Source organism: Notechis scutatus, chromosome 13, assembly GCF_049901735.1.
Source record: "Notechis scutatus isolate UNSWTSFEM ecotype Mainland chromosome 13, rNotScu1.2, whole genome shotgun sequence".
NCBI classification, from domain to species: domain Eukaryota; kingdom Metazoa; phylum Chordata; class Lepidosauria; order Squamata; family Elapidae; genus Notechis; species Notechis scutatus.
The window spans coordinates 11,745,025-11,770,724 of NC_142021.1; the positions used below are offsets into that span (position 1 = coordinate 11,745,025).

General features: G+C 48.5%; 1 protein-coding gene across 1 annotated transcript; it reads left to right on the plus strand.

Moving 5' to 3' along the window:
• Positions 1 to 524: 524 nt before the first annotated feature.
• Positions 525 to 24,084, plus strand: LOC113422123 (solute carrier family 2, facilitated glucose transporter member 11-like). The gene is made up of 12 exons (XM_087942833.1): positions 525 to 730; positions 10,214 to 10,352; positions 10,882 to 11,042; positions 15,794 to 15,918; positions 17,042 to 17,171; positions 17,502 to 17,650; positions 18,533 to 18,720; positions 19,100 to 19,210; positions 22,834 to 22,935; positions 23,079 to 23,154; positions 23,305 to 23,432; positions 23,808 to 24,084. Exons 1-12 carry the CDS (start codon positions 525 to 527, stop codon positions 24,006 to 24,008), a joined length of 1,716 nt encoding a protein of 571 aa, XP_087798959.1. The 3' UTR covers positions 24,009 to 24,084.
• The last annotated feature ends 1,616 nt before the right edge of the window (positions 24,085 to 25,700 follow it).

Below are 25,700 nucleotides of genomic sequence, written 5' to 3' on the forward strand. Positions count from 1 at the left end.
AGCACTGGCAGCAGGTAGTCAGGGAGGCACATGATGCACACCATCGGACGTGCCTGCTCCATTCCCATGTGGCTGGGACAGGGCAGGTGGCTGCCCAGCGCATTCAGGAGGCCAGACCGTGTGTGCCTCCTCTCCCCTGCGCCTCTGTCTCCGGCTACTTCTGCTGCAGGCCAAGACGAGGTGAGGAGACTGTGGGGTGGCTGCTGCTGTCAGATGCCATCGGCCCACCTACTCCATCCTGTCTGTTTTTTGCTTGCTGTTGGAGAGCAGGTCACTACTGGTCACCTCGTCCCTCTCATGGGTCTTGCCCTTGGTCCATGCAAGGAGCATGTTCCCTTCGCACACTCGACACACCTCGGCACTGCTATAGTGCCATCGAGGCCGCCAGCAGCTCACGCAGGTCCACGAGGCGACTGCCGTTGCCACCCAGAGCACCAGGCCAACCCAGCTTGAAGGAGGCAAAGCGGCCAGCTAGAAAACCCAAGTAGAGGTGATAGAGCACACCCTGGCTCAGCAGGCAAAAGATGGCCATCCCAAGCGGGGAAAGCCAGATCCCCACCAGCCCCATGGCTGCCCAGTTCCAGACGGGATTGTATGCCTCTCCCCTGGGCCCGCGCATGCTCTACCACCTCTACTCTGCCTTTCTAGGCGGCGGCTTCGCCTACTTCTGGCTAGTCTGGTCTGCTGAGTGGCCGTGGTGGGAGCCCACCGCAGGGCCGAGATGCATCAGGTACATGAGGGGAACACGCTCCACGCACAGGCCAAGGGCAAGACCGCGAGGGGGCCAAGGAGATGTTTAGCGGTGACTTGCTCTTTAACTGCAAGCCAAAAGAGACAATGGGACGGAGTAAGCACGTCCAGCGGTCCTCATTGACAGCCAGTTCGGTGGTGGCAGCAGGCTCCGGCGCCTCAGTGTGGGTCGGATCAGCATTATAGTTATCTCTGAACTTTCTCTCCTCCCCCCCGGCCTCCGGAGGACAATTATAACGCTGATCCAGTCCTCAATGAAATCAAGCTTGACACCCCTGATGTTTCTGCTAGTAGAAGAAAGGAAAAAAAAGTGGTCAAATATCCATTGTAGTTGTTTCTATTCTTGAATTAAATGTAGTTTATAACCAAAAAGCGTGTTTGGTCAGGGAATGTGTGATGCTTGAACCAGAATCCCAGTAGTGTTTGTTCCTCCGTTTTAAAAGTCCCATCTATTGTGATTTTGATCTGGATATGAAGAATACTGAAGAGAAAGACTGATAGTAGACTGGCAGTACTTGAGGGGCTCTCGTAGAGAAGAGGGGCTCAACCTCTTCCCCAAAGATCTTTCTTGGAAGCATGAGTTACTGTGCGTGTTCATAACATCTCCTCCCTCTGGCCTACGAAAGGAGCCCTCTAGGCAAAGGTGGATGGTTAATGAGGTGTAACTCACAGGACAGGAAACTGTAGTGTAAAATTTACAGCTTAAAATACAGGAAGATCAACAGGACAATAAAAAAACCCACTTAGAAATTGTTCCTGTGGGCTATGGTTCTACTGTCCCAGAGGCAGCATGGTAGTAAGGTTAATATTTGACACATAACTCTCCCCGATTTAAATTCATCATGTATTATCTGAATTGCAACTTACCTTCATCATGTCCAGTAATTGCAAACCTCTAGTAACTTATGGAACAACAGACCTCAGAGTCAGATGGCCATGGCCCGTAATGGCGAACCTATGGCACGCATGTCAGAGGTGGCATGCAGAGCCCTGTCTCTGGGCATGCGAGCCGTCGCCCCAGTTCAGCTCTGCCACGCAGGCACGCACAGGCCTCCTGCCGGCCAGCTGGTCTTAGGATCTCTGCTGCCCATGTGCGGCGGGGTGAGGTGCACACGGGTTGTGCGCGCAGAGGTGGGGGCAGAGGTGTTGCCTGCGCATACGTGGGATGTCACGTGTACATGCATGGTGGTGGGGTACGTGTGGGCCGTGCATGTTTGTTGCATTTTGGGAATACGCACACATGTGCTTTGGGCACTTAGTGCCAAAAAGGTTAGCCATCTCTGGCCTAGGCTGTGGAGAGCCCCGTTCAAGACCATCTTTGGCCATGAAAACTTTGGGACTTTCAGCCCAACCTGCCTTACAAGGTTATGGGAATGCTCTGGATCAGGGGTGTCCAACCTTGGTAACGTTAAGCCTGGAGGACTTCAACTCCCAGAATTCCCCAGCCAGCTTTGCTGGCTGGGGATCTGGGAGTTGAAGTCCTCCAGGCTTAACGTTACCAAGGTTGGACACCCCTGCTCTAGATCAAGGGTGTCAAACTCATGTTGTCACGGCATCATCACGTGATGTATCGGGACATTTTTCCCCCTTCTCTAAACTGGGCGGGGCGGCCAGCACGTGATGCATCTGGCCCGCGGGCTAAGAGTTTGACACCCCTGCTCTAGATGAAAGGCTAAATTCATAATGTGAATTATGAGCTGGAAGATGTGACAAGGCAAGGCTCACATTCTAGCAGAAGCCCCCAAAGACCCTCTGCCTTTCATGGTTTCATGGCTCTGAAGCTTGTTCTGCTCATGCTGTACAGCAGTGATCCCCAACCTTTTTTATGCCGCGGCCCGGTACCGGCATCAGCTGGGCGCCGCCATCTTGTTTTGATGAAAAAGTGCTTCCGGTGAGCTCACCGGAAGCACTTTTTCATCAAAACAAGATGGCGGCGCCTTTCGATGAGCTTTTCCGGTAGAAATGGCTTTCTACCGGAAAAGCTCACCGAGCAAGAGCGCCGCCATCTTGTTTTGATGAAAAGTGCTTCCGGTGAGCTTTCTACCTGGAAAAGCTCACCGGAAGCACTTTTTCATCAAAACAAGATGGCGGCCCAGCTAAACTCAGCGGCAGTAGGACTTGTTCCACGGACGTGCGTCCGCGGACCGGTGGTTGGGGACCCCAGCTGTACAGTGTGCGTGAGCTGCAAAAGCCACACATGCAAGGCAGGGCTTCCTCGGACGGCATCAAACCTCATCGATTCTGACATCACTAGCAGACTATGCTTGCTCTTCTGCGGATCAACAAGGCTGGTTATTCAGTGCAAAAGTGGAGGGGCTTCAGAACAACATTGTCCCCCAGTCTGTAGGCTTCTAGAGTATTCCCATTCTCCTTGCCTCCTGCTCCCAGTTCAGTGGAAACTTTCAGAGCAGCTTCCCACCTGCCAAGCTAAACGTTTGCATCCTGGTGTCATGGGTGACTAAGCACACATTCCTGACTTAGAGATTCAGACTGTCCTCCAGCATTCTTCCCAAAGGGTTCAACAGACTGGTCGGGTGCGAATCTCAAGCAGGATGAGCGCACTTCAGCAAGTGGTACAATTTTAAGTTTTATTTTTGGGATCAGCTGGTGGACTTAGCTATTCTTCCAGAAACCCATGGGACATAGTGGGGTAATCACTCCTCTGGGGAAGCCCAGGGCTTGCAGGGGGGGGAAACCTCATCATACTTCCCTGGGTGAGGGGAGCTACTCCCCAAAGCAACAAGACAGCCCCACAGTCTGCCAGGTAGAGGGAAGGTTGCTCTTCAAGGGAGATAACTGGTTGAAAAACAAGTTGAAAAACTCCTCAAGGGAAACAGCAGCTGCAGTTGTAGTTTTTAAAAGTTGGCTAAGCATCCGCCTTGCTGCAGTAATGCCGATGCTGATTACTCCAAGACAAAAAGTGACAGAGGTTTCATTCTTCTGGTGGCTTTTAAGAAATGGAGCTGGTAGCAAGATTTCAAGGTGGGCGAGCAGGTTCAGATATTTAACATTCCAAACGCTTGAAATGCAAGGTGAAAAACCACAAAATCTCTAGACAACAATCAAATTCCTTTCAAAGGAAGCCCCTGCAGGACAAGGTTAGGGAGCTGCCAGTCCCCAAACTTCCCTTTGGCCCAGTCAAATGTGGCAGATCGCTCCCCAGAGTCCCTCCCCCCCCAGCCTTCGAGGTTAAGCTGCTGCACCCACCACACGGAATAAGGCAGCTGTTTTAGGGGGGCTCCCAACTGAATCTTGGAGTTGGGGAAGAGGGGGTCATTTTTTATTTGTTTATTAATAAAGTTTAAAGCATTGCTTTAAGCCAGAGATGGTATTCAGCAGGTTCTGACCGGTTCTGGAGAACTGGTAGCGGAAATGTTGAGTAGTTTGGAGAACCGGCCAATCCCACCTCTGACTGGCCCCGCCAACCCCATCTATTCTCTGCCTTGAGTCCCAGCTGATCGGCTGGGTCTCCTTTGGTTGCCCTGCACAGGAGAACGGAGCTGGAAAGCAGGTTAGTGGGGTGGGGAGGGAATGGAGATTTTACAGTGTCCTTCCCCTGCCACGCCCACCAAGCCACACCCACAGAACCGGTAGTAAAAAAAAAATTGTATCCCATCACTGCTTTAAGCCCATAATAATGAGTCCCTTTGTATATAACTAAATAGAAATTTAATTTACATAGTTCTATCTACATAGTTCTGTAAATAGAACCTCTTATGCACAGTGGATATAGAAAGTCTACACATCCCTGTTAAAATGCCAGGTTTTTGAGATGTAAAAGAAATCTGATCAGGATAAATCACATCAAAATATTTTCTGCCTTTAATATAACTTGTACAAATAAACTGAAATCTTTTAGGGTAAAAATGACAATAAAAAACTTACAATAATGTGATTGCATAAAGTTGACACCAATAAACTAATACTTTGTTGAGGCACCTTTTGATTTTATGGCCGTATTCAGACTTTTGGAACAGTGTGACATGTCTTGCCTTGGGAATCGGCCCGCTGCTCCTCACAAAAGAGCTCACAAGTCACCCCACAGATTTTCAGTTGGATTCAACTCTGGCCTGTGCTGGGCCTTTCCCCAAAACTGATCTGATGAAGCCATTCTTTTGTCGGTTTGGAGATATTATTTTTTGGGTCGTCATGTTGAAAGATAAAATTTCTTGTCAGCCCTCTAATCTTGCTCAGTTACAAAAGAAAAACTCTCAGGCCCATGGTTAGCCCAAAATACACTTTATACTGAAGCCAAGTGGGTTTCAGAAAAAGCAATGCTAGATCTGGGGGTTTTGTGCCCAAAGCATTCTTAACTTCTCCTTAATTCCACCCACCTACCTGGTTATCAAAGAGTGTCCAATTAGATGCTAACAAATTGTTTGGGTAACAATCCCTGTCTTTGTGCATTCCTTTGGGTGACCTTGGAACGGCCAGTGATTCTCACAGGATGCATGGTTTTGATTTCTAATGCTAACCTTCCCTTTACTCCACCCTACTGATCTCTCCCCTCCGTTGCATATGGCAGGCTGTCAACAGGTAATACATAGCATAGAACAGTGGTGGCGAACCCTATGGCATGCGTGCCAGAGGTGGCACGCAGATCCCTCCCTGTGGGCACACGCGGCATCGCCCCAGTTCAGCTCCACCACGTTTCTCTGTGGCATTTCTCTCCATTGTTTGTAGAGAAACAAGTTTCCCTGCAAATGAAGCAAAAGCTCATGAAGGAAAAAGATCTCACCTCTTGCAGAGCTGCTGTTGGCATGCCCTGCCTCCTGCCAGCCAGCTGGTCTTTGGGTCTCTGCTGCACATGCGTGGGTGCACCAACGTGTGCCCACGTGCCTTTGCGAATACATGCACACGCTGGGCATGTATACCTAAAAGGTTCGCCATCACTGGCATAGAAGAACGTCAGCTCCGACCTTCATCTTCATCTTCAGCATTTTATTTTATATATATATATGTATATATATTTTATTTTTAAATACATATAAGTATTGAATACCTAAACAACGTGGCATCTGGGTATCATTAATTTTGATATCAAATAATAGAGATAATATTGACAATCTTGGTAATCTTAGTTATATTAATCATACATCATTATAATAACATTGTACATAATACAATAATCTTTCAACTTCTGATCCTTTCATCTACATACTGATTGTAAAATATTATATAGTAATTGTGATGACCTGGGGCGTGACACAAAAAGTCACAAAAGTAGAATAAATTCCCTTTAATGCTTCCAACTTGGCCCCAAATGTCCAGTTATCCTCGGCTGGAGATCAAACTCTTCCAAAAACAATCTACGAAGGGAAGAAATGCAGTCCGAACTCAAAGTAAAGCTAATTAGAAATAAAAAACCAACACAAACCACACTGAAGTAATTAACATGACAGACCAGGATGATAAATTGCAGACTTCCAACAGATAACGCAGCACCCACAGTTGGGAGGATGCCAAAAGCCAGATAAGCCTCGACAAAAATAATGCACGCTTTGCTTCCAGCAAGGTGCTGTGTGCAAACGCCCTTCTTATATCCTGTTCTTCCAGCTGCAACTAATAAAAGGGATCAGGGCCTTTTTCTCCCCCGTAACCCACATTGCTCCCTTATCCACTCCTCCCTGCATGTCCTAGGATGAAGAGGGGGTGGGCCTGGGTCTTCCTCTGAATGCCCAGCCGGACTGTGCCCTTCCCCTGTTTCTTCCATAGCCACCAGAGCTACACTCCCACTCCCTGTCAGCTGCTCGACCTCCCCCCCAGAATCGGACTCCAACAAGGGCATGGCAGTAATATGCATAATAATATTTCCCCCCTCAAATTTCTACCTCTATTCTAAATCTTAAAATGACACATGTTATATTAATAGGTATTATATTTCTATCTATAATCTCTTGTTCACTTTAGTATTTCAATTCTTGTTGATTTTTGGCATGTTTTCCATACTCCTCCCTTGGGATTTTATATTAATTGCATTAATCATACTCACATCATTATAGTAACATATTAGAATTAAAGTTGTTAACATTGTAGTGTTTGCTCCACCATGTATATTATTAATTATTCAGTATTTTGATACACAATACTATTAACCATAATAATGTTGTTTAAGTGTACAAAATACAGTTTTTAACTTCTAAACCTTTCAGTACATACTAATTTTAAAATATTATATAAGAATATACATAATATTTCCCTTTTTCTAATTCTTACCTCTATTATAAATCTTAATAGCACAAATCTTACATTAGTAGGTATTCTATTTCTATCCAGCATCTCTTGTACTGGTTCAAACAGGTGAAATAAAGAACAACTATACTAAACTACCTAGTAAACAGAAAAACCCTGAGAAATAGAGGGAAAATTTTAAAAAGGAAACAGAGTCATTAAAAATCAAAATGCTTATTCCATCTCTTTCTACAAACATATTTTAAAAAAGGAAGAAACAAAATTATCAATTGTCTAGCACGGTTCCATGATTTTAATGTTGTGATTTAATTTTTAAACAATGAATTGTACCTAGACTACATGAAGCACCATGTAGTCTGAAGCTATGAGCATTAGCTATGAGCACTGGCCATCTTTTTTACTATCTGTGTTGGAGATATGTTCTGTAGCATCTGCCACGCAACACCTGCCCCTTTCTCTGCTTTTGCTACTTCTCCTAGACCCAGGACACGGAAGTGCCATCACCCAGGGAGCTTCCAGCATCTCCTGCCTTCTTGCCTAGATGCGTGTGGTCTTGGGGCACCCTCTGCCTTCCCCCTAAAAGCTCTGGCTGTGGCACAGACAGCTGCTGTCCTTAGGACAGGCACTTCAGGCCACTCCCAGAGTCCCTGAGAGTCAGAAAAGCATACATTTAAATTTAATTATCTAGTTATACAATGCATTTATCTCAACAAGTGACTCTGAGTTGCAAACCATATTCAATAAGAAAGAAAAGCAATGACAACCATAAGAACAAAAATTAAAATACTTTATACCAATGCAGCCAGGAGATGGGACCCTGAGGCAGGTCTTTAGAAAGGCCAGCAGGGGGAGCCATCCTAATCTCTGGAAAGAGAATGTTCATAGGGGGACATGAAGGCACTACAAACGATGTTCCTTAGCCAACAGAAAACCAAATGCTAGACTGGATTGGACAGGTCCCCGGGGAATATTATTGTTCTATATTAGCATTCTCCAAACCTCGCAAGCCGATTGGTCCGCACAGGCCGCAATTTGATTGGTCAACTGAGCGGTCGTGATTGGTGCACTAGGAACCTCCCGCGATTGGCCGAGCCGATCGCGGGAGATTCAAAGCCCTGTCATTGGCCGCCGAGCCGCCGGCCGACCGACTCTATAAGAAAAGCCGCGCTGAGCGCAGGTCCTGTACCTAACTGTACACTCAATAAAGAGCTGAATGTACACTTTGAGTCTTGCGTCTCAATGCGACCCGATCTACCCGGGACCGATCTACTTGGGACCGATCTCCCAGACTTAACAATTTTTGTTTACTATGGATTTGTCCTTATTGCTAAGACATGGCTGCTATGCCAAAACAAGTATTTCACTGACAGCTAAGAATTAAAATATTAAATTATATTGGGGGGTGGGGGGGCAGGCATAGGAACATTCAACCTATGAGAAACTCTGACGATACAGCATCACCCTTAGCCTGTGTTATTTTCTACGGTGGCCCCAGTGTTTACAGTATGTCCCACTCCCTTTTTCCATCGGTTTGCCTCTAAAGCAGACTGTCCAACACAAGGTCTGTGAGCCAGATCTGGCCCGTGATGTGGTTAAATCTGGCCACCTTGGAGACGGTGAAGGATCGGCCCCTGCTGCCTCGGTCTCCAGCCCAGCCTGGCCGGGCACTGATCTACTGTCAATCCTGAAGCGGATCTGGCCGAGGCCGTTTAGAAGCTGGGTGTATTACTTGGAACCCTGACCGTTACAACTTTGTGGCAACCATTCAAGGCCGGAACGTGGTCAGTGTTAGATCTGCAGGGCCCCTCTGGAGACAACCTCCTCCTCAGCCCTGCCACCTGGTGCATGCACAGAAGGCAGCGAGCGCACAGGAGGCAGCAAGCGCACAGGGCCTGGCATCCCAGTGAAAGGGAAACGCTCAGAACACAGCCTGCAGGGCAAGAACAGTCACCATGGATGCCAGGCCCTGCGTGCTCACTTCCTCCTGTCGCTGTCTCCAGGGCAGACCTGTGGGCCAGATTTAAGGCTGTGTTCCAGCATGGATGGCTGACACCGAAGTTGTAGATAAGCACCACGTCTGTCACCAGCACCTCCATGGCTCACTTGCTGGCCCGGCCACACAGACTACAAGCGCTTCCCTTTCACTTGGCAGAGCTGCCAAATTCTCCCCCTCCCTTCATCCTTTCCTGGGAACGGAGGGAGGGAAGGAAGGAGAGAGGGAGGGAGGGAGGGAGGAAGGAAGGAAGGAAGGAGAGAGAGATGGGAATGAGAGTCACACATGCATTTGGCTGCCAGCAGTTTGGGGAGGAAAAGAACTTGTCTGGCACCGAATTGTCCCCACATCAAGTTAGCCAGTGTGACTTGTTCTGTCCTGAGCCAGCTGTCCCAAATTAGCCACGCCCTACAGCTGAACAAAGGAGAGGGATGCCTGCCTAAGCTGCATCCATAATGTCACGTTGTTGTTCTGGACTTAAGAAAAGTTCTGTCCAGCCCACAACTTAAATGGGGCACTTGAAACAATAACTGGCATCCCAGAATTTATAGGAACGAAGGGCTGAGAAACGCACCCAGGGCCAGGAACTAGCATTTCTTTCTTCCTAGGAAGATTCAAATGTGCATCTGCCTACAGGGTGGTCTTCATGCTCACTGAACCCTTCAAAGGGGCCCAGTCTTGCTTTGCTGGGCAGGTCCTGCAGAGGCACCCATGGGCAAAGCACTGGGCAGACAAGCTTGGCAGGGGCAGCTACTCTCCCTCTCTCTCTCAGTCAGTCTATGGGAATTGGATAGTTACTTAGGAATTATGAGCTGTCCCCTTAAGGGAATGCATCATGGTAAATATAGTGAAAGGTATCCTGGGAAATGTAGTTCATGTCATGTGGCCACATCTGTAATCCTCCATGGGTTGGGGGAGGTTTTCCTCATTCTTGCCTGAACTCATGGCAGCTGCTTTCTATCACTATGAGATAGGTTAGGAGATAACCATCTTTTACCTACAAGACAGATATGCAAAGGATGGGTCATTAAAGAAGAACTTCATCACAAATGTGAGTTAAGAGGATACCTGATGAACCAATAAAAGTACTTTGTTATGGATGTTTTGTTGAGTTTATCTATCTGCATCTGTACAGCTTACAAATCCATCACTGTACAGAGTACAGAAAACTCCCTCCCTCTCTCTTCCTCTCTCTCCTCCCCTTGGAGGGTGTGAATCCCAGCAATGGGCACTTGGGAGTCTTCAGCTTTGATGATGGTCCAGCCACTTCCTGCCCAGGTGCTGCACTTGCCAGACTTTACCTGTGATTCTTCCCCAGGTTCAAGGTAAGATCCTGATCCTGACAATCTGCGCAGCTGGGATTGGCGGCACTTTTCAGTATGGCTACAATCTCACCATCATCAACGCCCCCACTTTGGTAAGGCAACCCTTTTCTTACCACGCTCCTTGATCACCTCTCATTGGAACAGGCCCCCAAGGAAGGAGAGCCTCTCAGCCCCTTCCCTGCCCCCGCCCCCCCAGTTTTGGGCCCATCTCGTGAGTTCCTTGGCAGATGCCCCCCTCGCCTCTCAAGGTGAAGAAGGGCGGCAGGACAGGTTGGCCTTGGGCCTCTATCAGGAGACACTAACAATACCCCCAAACCCCTCTGATGTGTAGCCGTGTCCTCTTGGGCAGGGGATTCAGAAATGGCAAATGGCCACTGGGATGGCTGCCCTTCCCTTAAGCCTCTGGCCTTCTGGACAGCTCTCAGATCTTCCTGCAGTTTTTCAGGAGTCAAAGCTTGTGGAGCAACTCAATTCAGATCTCCTCCTTCGTAGCTCCCCTCCCGCACTGCCACACTGGCAGACCCCAGAGCAGCTGGTCTTCAGTGGGTTGGGGGCTCCGTGTGATCCAGCTCTAATTTCTCCCACACAATATATATTATTTTTTCTCTCTCCACCCTGTAGTTCATCCAGTCCTTTATTAATGAAACCTGGCTGGATCGCACCGGCGCTGCCTTGGAGGGAAAGATGATCACGCTGGTCTGGTCCTTCATTGTTTCCGTGTATCCTTTGGGGGGCCTGGTTGGTGCACTAATCGCTGCTCCCATGGCTGTGAAGATGGGCAGGTGAGTGGCTGGGAGGTCTGGGCTGGGCTGGGTCAGCCTCTCCCAGCAGGAGGAATGTCTCCTGGTGTCTTCTGGAACTGGATTCAGCGAGAAGCATTTGGATACTGGACTCTGGAGAGCTCTCTTTATCAGCCACATATAATGAAACCAAATGGAATGTCATTGAAGCTATATCAGATTAAATCCTGGTAACCTGCTATTTTCTCCATGTTGACAGGTTCCATTTGGATGACCCTGATCATTAATACAGCCTGGTCAGGAGCGAGGGGCAGAAAACCTGGGTGCTCCATACACTGCCAGATGGAGCTGGGAGCTGGAAGTTGTAGTCTAGCTGTACAAGCGTTCTGTCAGAGGGCTGCAAACTAAGGAGGGTGAGGGCGGGACAGGGACAACCGTCTCTTTCCTCCCTTGTGGCTGCTTGCAGACCAAGGAATGCAGGGTCCCAGGAGGAGCCCTGTAAGCAGAGACCCCTGGAGTTTCATTGGCATCCAGGCACGCATTGAGGCTTTCCAGTCTGCACTCCCATGTCCAGATTTCTCTCAGGGTTTGGCATCATCAGCCTTGGAGGCGCAGTGGTTAGAGTGCTGTACTGCAGGCTCCTTCTGCTGCCTGCCGGCTGCCTGCAATTTGACAGTTCGCTTCTCACCAGGCTCCAGGTTGACTCAGCCTTCCGTCCTTCCCAGGAGGGTAAAAATGAGGACCCAAATTGTTGAGGGCAAGAGGCCGACTCTCTGTAAACTGCTTAGAGAGGGCTGTAAAGCAGCATAAAGTGGTATAGAAGTCTATGTGCTATTGCTATCTCAGCTCTTTTGGGAAAGGATTTCTGGCGACTCACAGCCAGGTGGTCGTGGCTCAGTCGCCACAATTAGGTGGGCATGGCTGGGTGAGCATGGCTGACTTGACGTGGCTGGCTCAACGCCACTCACTCAACATGGCTGACTCGGTATGGCTGGCCAGGTGGGCATGGCTGGGTAGGTGTAGCCTCGGGACAGCACAGAACAAGTCACCCTGGCTAACTCAACATGGGAACAACTTGGTGCCCCACAAGTTTCTCTCCTCCCCAAACTGCTGGCAGCTAAGCACGTGCATACATGGTGTGTGTGTGTGTGTGTGTGTGTGTGCATCCAGCATACCAAAGGAGATGTTCTTGTCCCAATCCCAGATATCCGAGTGCTGGTATTTCCCAGTCCGATACCTCCTCTTGTCCAAGCAGGAGGAGGAGAATGATGCGTGTGGAAGCGTGGTGGAGAAAGTTTGCCAAAAGCCGTTTCCTTTGAGTCCAAATTCTGCCCTGACCGATCTCTGGAGAGAAGGAAGAGGCACAGGGGAGGCTGGCCAGGCAAAGCAGGAAGCGGAGGGTGGCATTGCTGCATGTGGAGGTGAGGGGTTCAACTTCTGCCTTGACAGATCTCTGGAGAGCAACAAGAGGAGGCAGGGGAGCAGCGCTCCCTGGTCCTGCGTGAGGAAGGTTGGCCCTTCTGGAAAGGGGATCCCTCACGCAGCTCCCCCCTCCTTCTCTCCAGAGATCTTTTCTTCAACCAAGAAAAAGAAAGAAAGAAATGACATCCTTAATATATATTAAATGAGTGCCTGAAGACTGTACAATGTCCTGGTGCAGATCAGCAATGACATGATTGATGGATTGATTGAATTTATATTGCCGCCTATTCGCCCATGGCGACTCAAGGTGGCTTACAGAATGTGAAACCATATTTTAAAAAAATAAAAATAAAAAAAAACAAAAAAGCAACAGAAAGTAACAAAAATAATCAAATAAATGAATAAAATACAATAGAAAAAAATCTAGAAAAAAATAAAAAAATCACACACACACCCAACTCCCACCCCTGCCCCAATGACAGCACGAGCCATCTGATGGGCTCACTCCCGCTCTGGATCCCCAGGCCCGCTGGCAGAACCAGGTCTCCAGGGCCTTCCAGAAGAGTATTAGAGTGGGGGCCGTTCTAATCTCGGGGGGGGGGGGATGATATTCCAGGGAGAGGGAGTCACCACGGAGAAAGCCCTTCTTCTGGGTCCCACCAGGTATATCCCCCTCGGGGATGGGACCCGCATCATCATTCCCTGCTTCCCCACTCTGATGGGTCGGGTAGATGTGATCGGCAGGAGACGTTCTCTCAGATCACCTGGTCCCAAGCCATGAAAGGCTTTAAAGGTGACAACCAGCACTTTGAATTGCACCTGGAAGCAAATCGGCAACCAATGCAGCTCCTGCAGGAGAGGTGACACATGTGCACACCGGGGTCTGCACAAAACCATGAGGGCCGCTGCATTTTGCACCAACTGGAGCTTCCGGATGCTCTTCAAGGGCAGCCCCATGTAGAGTGCGTTGCACTAATCAAGACTGGAAGTGACTAGGGCCATGATGGAGAACCTATGGCATGACACAGGTGGCACACAGAGCCATTTGTGCTGGCATGCGAGCTGCAGGCAAACTTACCTCACTGCTCATGCGCACACCTCACAGCTGATTTTCAGCCCATTTGAGGCCTTATTCAGCCTCCCAAAGGCTTGAGGAAGGCTTCTGCAGGCTTCTGCAGGATTCGCAGGCCGAAAACTAGCCCTGTTTCATCACTTCCTGTTTTTCCGAAAATACCAGAAGTGACGAAACAGGGCTAGTTTTCGGCCTGCAGAAGCCTGCAGAAGCCTTCCTCAAGCCTTTGGGAGGCCGAAAGAGGCCTCAAACCAGCCGAAAATCAGCTGTGAGGCGCAGTCAGGTAAGAGGGCGGCAGGGGTGGGTGGGGATTGCACCCACATGCGTAGGGGGCATGGAGGGGCACATGTTGCCTTCTGGGTGCTGGCACGTGAGCACAAGTGTGCAAGTGCATGCACAATTTTTGGCACAGGAGCCCCAAAAGGTTAGCCACCGCTGGGCTAGGGCATGAGTGACTGTGAGTAGAGACTGTTGGTCCAGGAAAGGGCGTAACTGGTGCACAACCCACAGTTTCACAAAGGCCCTCCTGGCCACGGCTGCCACCTGCTCTTCAAGTAGGAGTCGTGAGTCCAGGAAAAACCCCAGATTACGCACAGGGTCTGTTTGGGGTAGTGCCACCCCATCCTAGACCAAAGGTGGCAATTCTCCCTGAGCCAATGAACCCCAAACCCAGAGCCACTCGGTCTTGCAAGGGTTTAATTTCAAGCCATTGACATGCTCCATTGTTCCCCTTTAAAAATCTCTACATTATGTTTTCCAACTCTAGTTTAAAAATAATCTTCGTAGCCAATTTTTTGTAATAAATGCTTTGCTGATAGGTTGGCTTATATAAAATGGACAATTGCTTTTAGAACTAGCCAAAAGTAAATCCGCACCAGAAATGACAGTAATATTTATGATGATTTTTTAATTATATATATATATATATTTGGCATGGACCTGCTGTGGCTATTTCTAAGCAGTAAATTATGCAGCAATCTGTTAATATCTAATGAAACTCTAGCTAAAAATGTAGACAAAATTGGGGAGAAAGTCCACTGAATATCAAACAATCTCAGAATTAAGTCAAGAGTTTCTGAAGTCTTTAAACAACTGTAAGTACAATAATCCATGATATGTGGGGACGTGTTTATTTCATAAAAGTATTTGTTTCGTTTGCCTGCCTTGCGCAGGACCGGGGATCGCTGCTCTCCTGCCTCCTCTCCTTGCTCTCCAGAGATCTGTCAAGGCCGAAGTTGGACGCAGAGTGTTGTAATGACGAGGCAGTCGAGGTGTTTGATCATGATCAACTGAATCATGATGAACTTTATTGGAGTCTAGTCTTGCATTTATACACATTTTTAGTAATCCTCCAACATTGGTTAGCTTTGGTTTCTGCTTAACTTTCGTTACTGTTTAGCACAGTAATTAACACAATTAATTATCTCTAGTTAAAGTCTAACGTATGTTTACTTCCTCTCTCTAATCCTCCTTTACGTTAGTGACTTGGTTTGCCTGAGTTGTAATTGCTTGTAAACATTCCTTAACTGAGGTTTGCCATCCAAGATAAGAACATTCCTGCAATTACAACTCTACACGGAGGAAACGGATCGTTCTCCACCTCCTGCTGAAACAGCAGCACTCAGATATCTGGGATCGGGACAAGAACGTCTCCTTTGGCATGCTGCGTGCGCACACACATACAACCATTTCAAGCTTGGAGACCTTTATTCACATCTGAGCTGTCAAGCTGCCAATCATGCCTGGACTTGGGGGAGAAGGACTTCTCCTCCCTCTGTGGATAAAAGTCCCCAAACTTGGAACGCGGGGTGTGCTTGTACACATGCTTGGCTGCTGACAGTTTGGGGAGGTGAGATGCTTGTAGGGCACGGAGTGTCCCCTCATCAAGTTAGCCAGTGCAACTTGTTCTATGCCAACCCAGCCATCCTGAGTCAGCAGGGCCAAGCCAACTGCACCTACCTGGCCACGCCTACCCAGCCATGCCCACCAGGATGTAGCAAGTCAGCCATGTCGTGTGAACGATGTTGAGTTGCCCCACATCGAGCTGACTACACCCACCCAACCACACCCACCTAGTCATGGTGACCTGGCCACAATCACCCAGCCATGCCTACCCCAACCATGCCCATGTGGCCACTGAGTCATCCACTTGGGGGAAAAAAATCCATTAACATGCTACTCCTTGTTGAAGATCTTTGCACCAGAACCCAAGCTCTCTTCCACTCTGGCCACACAAGGAGCCAGCCATGATGTTGAATGTTGAAAGCCTTTGAAACTTTTCTCCCTTGATTCCCCGAAGGAAGAAATCTTTACTGCTGAATAACGCATTTGTGGCCCTCGCTGCGCTGTTGGTGGGGTTCAGCCGGCTGGCGAAGTCCTTTGAAATGATCTTGCTGAGCAGATTTTTTGCTGGCATCAATTCCGGTAGGTCCAAGACGTGCGCAGATACATGTGCAACTTCAGCATTTTGAAAAGCAGTCTATGGTCTCTGACCAGGGTTTGTTCCTTGAGGATAGGTCAGAGATGCAACCTGGAGCCAAGAATCCATCTGCTTTTCTTCCTCTGTCTTTGCCTTCCGGTGGGTGGTGGGTGGGGAGGTTCTTGATCTCTCCGTTGCTTTCAATACTATTGACCATGGTCTCCTTCCTGGCTGGCTCTGAGGATTGGGAATGGGAAGACAGACCTTTGGGGTGGGTCTCTTCATTTTTGGAGGGCTGGTTCCACTATTGTGGCTAGGATACATTGATGATACCCAATTATGTCTTTTAGCACCAGACTGGCCAAATGAGGCTGTCAAGATTAGTCTGGGAGGGAGGAGCCATCTCTGAGTCAACCCTATCAATGGTTGTGGATATAAAATCTCCTGCCTTGGACAGGCTGTTGGACTAGAAGATCTCCAAGGCCTCTTCCGATCCTATGATCATCGTATGTTTCTATGTGAGGGCCACTGAACGCGAGGATACTCCATCTTTAACCTTGGATGGGGTAGCAGCACCTCCTTATTTAAGGGTAGCGCATGATCTCCGGATCTTTATGGACTCACAGCTCCTGCTCAATATGCAGCTGATAGCTGTGGATAGGAAGGTCTTTGCACAGTACCAGTTGTGTCTTTTTTCTTGACCAGGAGGCTCTTCAGACAATCGGTGATGCCCTAGAGCCCACTCTTGCAATGCACCTCAAAGACCCTTTGGAAGCTTCAGCTGGTCTAGAATGCATGGCATGGGCAGTGATGGGCAGGCCTTGATATGCCCGTGGGATTCCTCTCTTCTACGAGCTGCATTGATTGTCAGGGCTTGGTTTTTTTTAAAGGGCTCCCTATCTACCGTGATACCTGTTTGGTCGAGACCAAGGAAGTGCAGAAAGCCTCGTTTAGAGGCAGAAAAGGGAAAGGGAAGAGCGTTCATAGAATAAAACTTTGGCTGGAAAATCCACTCATTTAGCATGAAGAGCTGTGGCTGGCCAGTCCCTGTCACCAGAAGCCAAGGGGTCATAATATATGTCATAAAATAAATGTTTCCTTTCTGAGACCGGGACCTTGTCTGCACAGGAGTGGCCATGAGCATCCAGCCCATGTATTTGGGGGAGAGCGCACCCAAGGAGCTCCGGGGAGCTGTGGCCATGACTTCGGCATCTTTCACAGCCCTCGGCCTTGTGCTTGGCCAGGTGGCCGGACTCAGGTGAGACACAAAACTCTGGGGTAACCTGGGGTGTGTGTGTGTGTCGTCTACAAGGCACACCCTTGGGGTGCTTGGGGCCTGCTGTATGGTACCCAGGGCTGGGCTATGCCCTGTACCTTAAACGAAACTCTAGACATGGAAAGCCGCTGGGTAGACAGGTGTCCTGCCTTGAAATATCCTGCCCAAGCCTAGACAGCACACGACAAAAGGGCCTGTTGCCTCTCTTTTGTATGGATTTATGCAGAGGCATAGCTGTGATGACAATTGGCCAGTAAGTTAAATGAGACCCTGCATTTGTTTCCATAAGTCTGAGTCTGGATTTTAACGCAGGGAAATCTTGGGAACAGAAGAGAGCTGGCCTATCCTTCTAGCCAGTAATGTGGTGCCTGGGTTGATCCAGTTGATGCTTCTGCCCTGGGCTCCAGAAAGCCCCCGCTACCTCTTGATCGACCGAGGAGATCAAGATTCATGCATCGCTGGTAAGCAAAGGGTGGCCAGATTAGCCTCCTGCCCTGAGGGGTAGCCCAGAGAGCAAATCGTTATAGGGACACGGGAGGGAAAGGGACATTGTGGGGAAAACCAGACTCGTTACATCAGGCCATTTTAGGTCCAGTGGGGATTACATTAATCCTTGTACCCTGCAGAAGTCATCTTTTCTCCCAACGGGAACTTTATCTGGTCCCATCTTGCGTAAATTGTGGAATTTGTGCCCAAATCCTACCCAGCTGCTGATGTTTCTGCCGTGAGATGCTGTGCGGTTGTTGCACGTGCTCTGTTTTTCTTGAAGGGGGGTCAGAACATGTTGAGAAGTTCTAAGGCAGGGGTATCAAACTCAAGGCCTACAGGCCACATCCGGCCCATAGGGTGCTGGAAATATCAAAGGGCCAGTCTGTGGTGTCTCTGGGAGCTAAAACGGGCTGCGTGTGGCCCTCCGTGCCTTGTTTTTTCCCTCCACAGCCTTCTGCAGCACTCTGCTGGCCAAAAGCCAAGCCAAAACTGGGCTGAAAAATGGAATGAAAATAGGATGAAAATGGCCCCAAAATGGCCCAAAAAAACAGGCTGAAGATGGGCTGCATTTTTGGCCAGCAGAGTGCTGCAGGAGGCCATGGGGGGTGAAAATGAGGTGCAGTGGGACTGGGTACGGACCCCCCCCCCCGTGCCCTATTTTGCCCAGCAGGGTGTTACAGGAGGCATCCGTCCATCTCCTCCTCGCACGCCCCCCCCCCACCCGCCGCCAGGCCGTGGAGAAGAACTACAATGCTGATCTGGCCCTCAAAGAAATCCAGTTTGACCCCCCTGTTCTAAGGCAACCCATGAATCAGGGACCCAAGAACATTAGGCTCCCTTTTGACTTCTTGCAGCTTTACAGCAACTGAGGGGCAGCAAGGACCTGAGCGGCGAGATGAAAGAAATCCTGGTGGAGCAGGCGGCCCTCCAGGGACAGGCAGCCAAGGCACCCTGGGAGCTATGGAGGAACCGGGCTGTGCGGTGGCAGTTTATCACCGTGATGGTGCTCAGCAGCGCCATGCAGCTCTGTGGCAATGATTCCGTAAGTCCAGCGGCCGGGCCAGAGCCTGCCCACTGCTGTCCTGCATGCCCCTTGCCCAATAGGCCTGGGAACTGAGGTGGGGTTGATATCTGGAACCGGCTGCTTCTGCTTTAGGAGGCTGCTGGCAAGCGGCATACTAAAACGTGCGGCGGTCGGCATCCTCTAATTGTTTTTTGAGTTGAGTTTCAGAAAGAGTTGGGGGATATTTCTTTGCTGCTTAAATTGTGATATGCTTTTTTATGCTTTACATTGCTATTTTCATGAGTTTCCTATGTCATTAATAAGCAGAATTAACCTCCCCTCCTTTACACAGCAGTACAAATAGGGGCTCCGTTGAGCAGGCATACAGTGAAACTAGCTTTATTCTTTATTCCTGCAGATGTACTTCTACGCTTCGTATGTTTTCCAAGAGGCAGGGATTCCGTATGACAAGATCCAGTACTGCGTGATTGGCACCGGGAGTTGTGAGCTCATCATGTCCGTGACTTGTGTGAGAATTGTATCTCCCTTTCTTCCTACTCAGGGTGGTCTTCTATCCAGACCAGGGCTCTCCAACCTTGGCAACTTTAAGACTTGTACACTTCCACTCCCAGAATTCCTCCCAGCTTTGCTGTTGAAGCTCACAAGTCTTAAAGTTGCCAAGGTTGGAGACCCCTGGTCTAGACTATTGCAAGGAGTCCTGCTCCTTTGCAGAGCTGCCTGTTATTTCTGAGTAGTATCCAGGGCAACTTTTGTCACAGCACGGAATGGGTCTGCTTTGGATCGTCCTCCCTTCTCTTGTGTTACCTGTAATTTCCCACCTTCTTCCAGTGATTCTCACCTCGCCTCTTGTTCCCTCAAGGAGACCCATCGCGTCGGCCCAGAGAATTATTTGTATAGTTGTTGTCGTTGATGTCAATCTGGGAAGTCTTTGGACTGGTGCATTGGTGCTCTATTCTTGTCAGTTACTGGATAAGGTCCCTCTAGCCTTCACCACATCAGTCACACCTGTGTTTATCTTGGGTATCAGCTAGGGCAAGCTTGGTTTCTCTCCGTGTTTTGAGATCCCAACTTAATGGGTCACTCAACATGTAGGCAAGTATCTTGGACAGTTGGGGGATCCATGATATATATCTCACAATGAGGCCCTTAACCAAATCATGAGTGATCAGTGTTGATGTGATCAGGATGGGAGTGGCAGGGTGGGACAAATTGCAGCCTCAACCACAGATTTCCAGGTCCTGGGCCCCTAGGGAATGAGGCCTCTACATCTGTGTTCTGGAGTTTCCAGCTGCAAGTGTTTGTATCCTTCTGCTCAAAGAGTGGAGAAGATTTCCAATTAAATTGATGAAGTCAAGCCTAATCCCACTGTCACTGTTGTATAAAAAGACTTGGGCCCTGGTACCACTGAAGGTCTTTATCAGTATAAGTAGAACATTTGTAGTTCAGGGTTGAAATGTGTAGGATGAACAGGCAGAAGACTAGCAGAACACATCCATGAACACCAGCTAGCAGTCAGAAGACATAATGAAAACTCTTTAATCTCACAACGTATGGACAGACTTAACCATAGTTTCAACTGGGAAACAGTAACCATCCTAGACCAAACCACATCCCAAAATGCTAGTTCATTCCTGGAAGCCTGGCACTCTGACAAATTAGACGTCAATAGACACACAGACAGAAACAACATCTACTTAAACTTGGAAGAATAAACCCTCACTAAAGCTTAGAAGAATAAACCTTTGGTCCCAGTGACCGACTCAGACTGGATTCTACATCTACATACTGCGCAAAAAAGACAACATGTCAAAAAGGGAACAAAAAGACCAAAATACTTCCCCATCAGCAATCAGCCTCTAGATGAACATAGATTGACCCCAAGATTAACATCATATCAACAATCAAGACATAAGCAATGCCCCAATCACAAAACTGCCAAAGAAGCCAAAACTGCCAAATAGTAAACAGTTCAAAGAACCTCCAAGACCACTTCCACAACTGGCAGGGCAAGCCACTAGAATATCAACTGAGAGCAAACCCCATTCCTTACCAACACTGATGGTATTACATAGTTTGGGTAATGAAATGGATGCAAGAAAAGAACCAAAGATACCTCGTCACTGGAAGTGTCCCCTGACTAGATGCCAGCAACTGCCCCCCCCCCAAAAAAGCGACTTTGAGTGAGATCCAAAAGACAGGCAGGTATTCACATTCACAGTTTGTATTAAGAGCAGCACTGCTTGTGATTAGCACTAATAAACCTGAGGTTTGAGCAGGGACTTAGACATGTGCACTTAAGCCTTTAACATCACACCATTAAGTATGAAACAACTTCCGGTTGCAGCATTTTGCAGGCATCCATCTTTGAAGTTGAATCCCTGCCTTCTGATTCACCTTAGCCATGTTTCTCCTTTGCTGAACGGAGCAGGCTGGTCCTACTTATTGGCAAAGTGTTTGGACCAAAGGCTGCCTTTCTTCCTTTCCTTTTCACAAGAATTCTTATCACAGTCATGAACAGTGAATTCTCTGACTTGCAGGTAAATCAGCTCTACTTTATCAGGCTCTAAAATAAAATGGTCCCAGGTGTCTCTTTTGTTCTGAAAAGCACTTTGGTCTTCCTTCTATCTCAGGACAATTTCTTCCCATATTTTTCCTGACCTGACCAGCTCACTAACTTTTCTTTCGTGTTGCTTGGTGTGACATCACACAAGGACTAACCATTTTGCTTCTCCCATGGGCTGATCGTTGGCCACTGAGCAATGAATTGTTATTTCTCTTGTGCAAAAATGTTGGCTAGGTGATATGGTGCCAGTCACTCTCTCTGCCCAACCCATTTCGCAGGTTTGTTGCTGTGTGGTGGGGAAAACAGGAGCATAGGGCATATTGTGCACCCCCTTGTCTTGTAAAAACCGAAGGTGGGATATCGGTAGCTTGTAAGCTTCTCAGCTCTGGGTGATGATCAAGGCCATTACGTGCCCCTTCTCTGCCTTATCAGGGACATCTGCCCAATTCCTGGGCTGCTCTTTGCAAAGCATCCATGAGTGGATAGAGGAGCAGCTCTTATTCTCTGGAGCTCAATGCCTGCCAGTCCCCTCAAGCAAACTCCCTAGAAGAAAATCGTTGGCTCTGTGGCCCTGCATGTATTTCAGGATTGCAGGCTCCCAATGTTTTGTGGAGGATCCTGAGCAGTCGGCCCGGGATCCACCAAGAGCTGCAAGTGTGGAGGCAGCTGTGAAGTTTTTTACATTTTCAGTATAAGAAAAGAGTCCTTCGATTTTGGCCATTTGTTTACAGCAGTGGTCCCCAGCCACTGGGCCCCAGACTGGTACCGGTCCGTGGATCATTTTCTACCAGGCTGCCGGTTTGCTGGGCGCCGCCATCTTGTTTCGATGAGAAAGTGCTTCCGGGTGAGCTTTGGGCGTTTGGGCGCTGAAGGAATCCTCGCGCCTTAGTTTCATCAAAGGGGGGGGCGGCTTCGAACGAAGAGCCATCCCGATGGCGGCGGAGATTAAGAAAGCACAAAAAGCACAAAAAAGGTACAAAGGAGTTGAAGGTGGCGGGAGAAGCGGGGGACGGCTGGCTGGTTGGTCGCTCAGCTCGCTTGCCTTGCCATGCGTGCTGATGCCGGTACCGGGCCGTGGATCATTTTGTGATGCCGGTACCGGGCCGTGGCACAAAAAAGGTTGGGGGCCCACTGGTTTACAGTATGCCAACAGTAAGAAAAACTTCTTGTCTGTCTGAAATGCCTCTTGGAATGCCACGTGACTGGGATACTGTCTTCCTTCAAGGACTGCAAAAGCTAGCTGTGTATATTGTGCCGCTCCTTCTTTTTAATCAGGTGAAGGATCACATTATCCATCTGACACGTAAAAACCGAATCCTTCTCAGTAAACGGCATTCCTTGTAGCTTCTTCTGATTCCAAAATGTACAGACCAAAATCAAGAGGGAGATGATCCCTGGATCAGCCTCTAGAAAGTACCAGCCTATCAACCTCCCACAAATTTCCTTTGTATCTGTTCAATAGGGGAGGGGAGGAAATTGATATGTTCAATGGGGGAGGGGGAGATCTCTCTGTGGAGGACCTGGGTGGGCCACCCATTAAGGGGCTTCCCTGTACTGCTGCCTTCCAGAATCTCCTCATCGAGTGTGCTGGGCGACGGGTGCTGCTCATTGGGGGGTACAGCCTCATGGCCACCTGGGCCATCCTGTTCATGGTAGCATTGTCTCTACAGGTAAGAGCCACCCTTTGTTCCTTTGGGTTGAAGGACCCCAGGTCTTCCAATTTAGCTAGGGTCACGTGCTGGGCACTTCCTAATTTGCCTATTCCCCCCCCCTCCCTCCCTTCATCTGCCCCACCACTCTTTTGGCCTCGCAGGACCAACTCAGCTGGATGCCTTATCTTAGCATGGCCTCCATCTTTGCCTACATCCTGAGCTTTGGCATCGGACCAGGTGAGTTATAAGAGCCCCGAGGGTCTCAACAGGGGCGTGAAAAAAACCACCATACACGACTTAGGAAAGGTTAAAAAAAACTGGGCTGATGTTGCCGTATTTTTATCTCCCTTCTTAGAAAGCAACATTTAATTTGCATGGTTTCTCTAGCTGGTGTGACAGGAATTATACCCACGGAGATTTTTGATCAGGTCTCCCGCCCGGCTGCTTACACAATCAGTGGTTCTCTGCTCTGGATCAATTTATTTCTGGTGGGCCTAGCATTCCCTTTTGTGATGGTAAGCAATCTCTGTTTATATCTCTGCAAGGCATCCCTTAGTTCATGTGGGACATGGGAAGTAGGAGCGAGGGGTTTTTAGGCAGGCGTCCTTTCCATCCATCAATGGAAAGTATTGTCCTAGATGTGGATTCAAGGAGCACCCCCCTCACTCAAGACTAGGTGTTCCTCCTGTTCTAGATCCAGTTGTGACTCCTCCCGATTGCTACACAGTCACATGGCCAAGGATCTCCTAGCAGGTTGGCGCTGCAGACCAAGGAGGCCTCTCTTTTGTTAAGGATTCCTTTACAGCCAAGCTTTGGCTCTGCTTGCATGCCCCTGTCAGCCTAAATTTATGTGCTGATCCTTTCTTCTCTCCTCCTCCTCCTCCTCTCAGGAAAGCCTTGGCTATTACTGCTACCTGCCCTTCTTCACGGTCTGTGTTGGAACCGCTCTCTATGCCTGGTTTTTCCTCCCGGAGACGAAAGGAAAGAGCTTCCTAGAAATCTCCGAAGAGTTTGTTAAGCGTAACTTTGGAGATCAGCCCCGTGACAACGCTTGGGTGCGTCCGGAGGAAATTATATCCACTAGGTTGTAGCTTCAAAAGAGAGAGAACAGCTCACCAAGGAGACTGGATCATGGCATTCTTTTTCTCCATGAGGATAACATGGGGTTCTTCTTCACGGTGTAAAAATCCTCATTTCCTCCTCCTTTTATCAAACCTGAAAAATGAAATGTGCCCACCCGGGGCTGGGGGAAGTGCTGCAGTATGTGCCAGTCCAAGCTCCGAATGGAAGTACCCTGAATGAAATGGTGCCCTCCCAACCCCCGTCTTGTTCCTGCCATGGAAACGAAGAGCTCCCTTCTGTACTCAGAAGCTTGTCAAAGAAAGATGCAACCTGAAGTATTTTCAGACCGTGATAGCAATCATTCGGAATATAGCCAGTTTGTTGTAGTGAGGCACCAGGCTAGAAACTAGGAGATGGTGAGTTTTAGTCCTGCCTTAGACACTAAGGCACCTGGGTGACTTTGGGCCACTCTAAGTCCTAGAATGAAGGCAAGGGCAAATCATTTCAAAATCTTGCCCCCCAAAAACCTATAGCGATTGGTTCAGGCAGTCACCAGGAATCAATGCTGACTTTAAAAAGGTGTGAGTATACAAACACACAAACACACACCAATTTCTTGTCCGTGTGCAACTAGCTGGCACCTCTGACTCTGCAAGATGGAAAAAAAGATGAGGATTATATAGTTATTTACAAGCTGCCCAATTTAAATACATAATTCTGGGCAGCTAATGGATTTATAAGAAAAAGAATTTAAAAGCACCTCCGAATTAAATGAAGAGAGGTTAAATAATGCAAAAAAAAAAGGGAAAGAAAACCAAGCCCCCCCTCCTGAGCCCTTCCAGCCACTCATTCAGCAATGTTCACAGTTATGATGGAGCTGAAAAAAGAGGGACCTGTGATCTGGTCTCATGATCACAATTCAAGTGCTTGGCAACCATCAGGCAAGGGTTACAATGGTTGCAGCACCCCATAGCCACACGACCATCACTGTTGACCTTCCCTGCTGGCTTTCTGCAAAGCTCCCATTGCCTTTTCACCCACTGGCCATAGCAGCTGCCACCTGCTTGTACTCCCTCGTGCCTGCCCATGGCACCCACCTGGGCTCTCTCAGCCTTGCCTGTTGTGCCTCCACCTACCCCTCTGTAGCTCTCACTGCTCATTTTCTCAGATTCAGAATAATGTCAGCTGGTGCTCCGTTCAAAATCCAAGAAAGAAATACTTAGACCCCATTAATTAGAGAAAAGGTATCTTTTGCTGGAAAATCAAGTGGTAGCATCAAAAGAATTTTGAATCTGAGAAAATGAGCACGTAAATCACATATACAAAGTAATGGCAACGTTCCTACCCACAGTAGTTCAAACTGTCCATCCCATTAAAAGTTGTATATAATGTCATGTGGGCATCTCCAGGTGATGATGAGGCATCTATCTGTCCATTGACCTTGACATATTTTGATAAAGTGGTGCGCTTATGCATAGCATAAGAAAGAAGCATAAACAAGAAACTTCCCCCAACTTATACAGTTTTTTCTCGAAACCTCCAGCTCGCTTCCCGTAACTATTTCACCCCTCCTCCCCCCGTTACTTATGACAACCAAAAGATGCAAAGCAAAGGAAAAGAATCTTGAAGGCTGACACCCACCCACCATGCCGGACACTGCTGCCTCTTCCCATGGGATGGTCATGGGAGCTCCTTGGTTAAGGTCTCTGCAATCCTAGAGC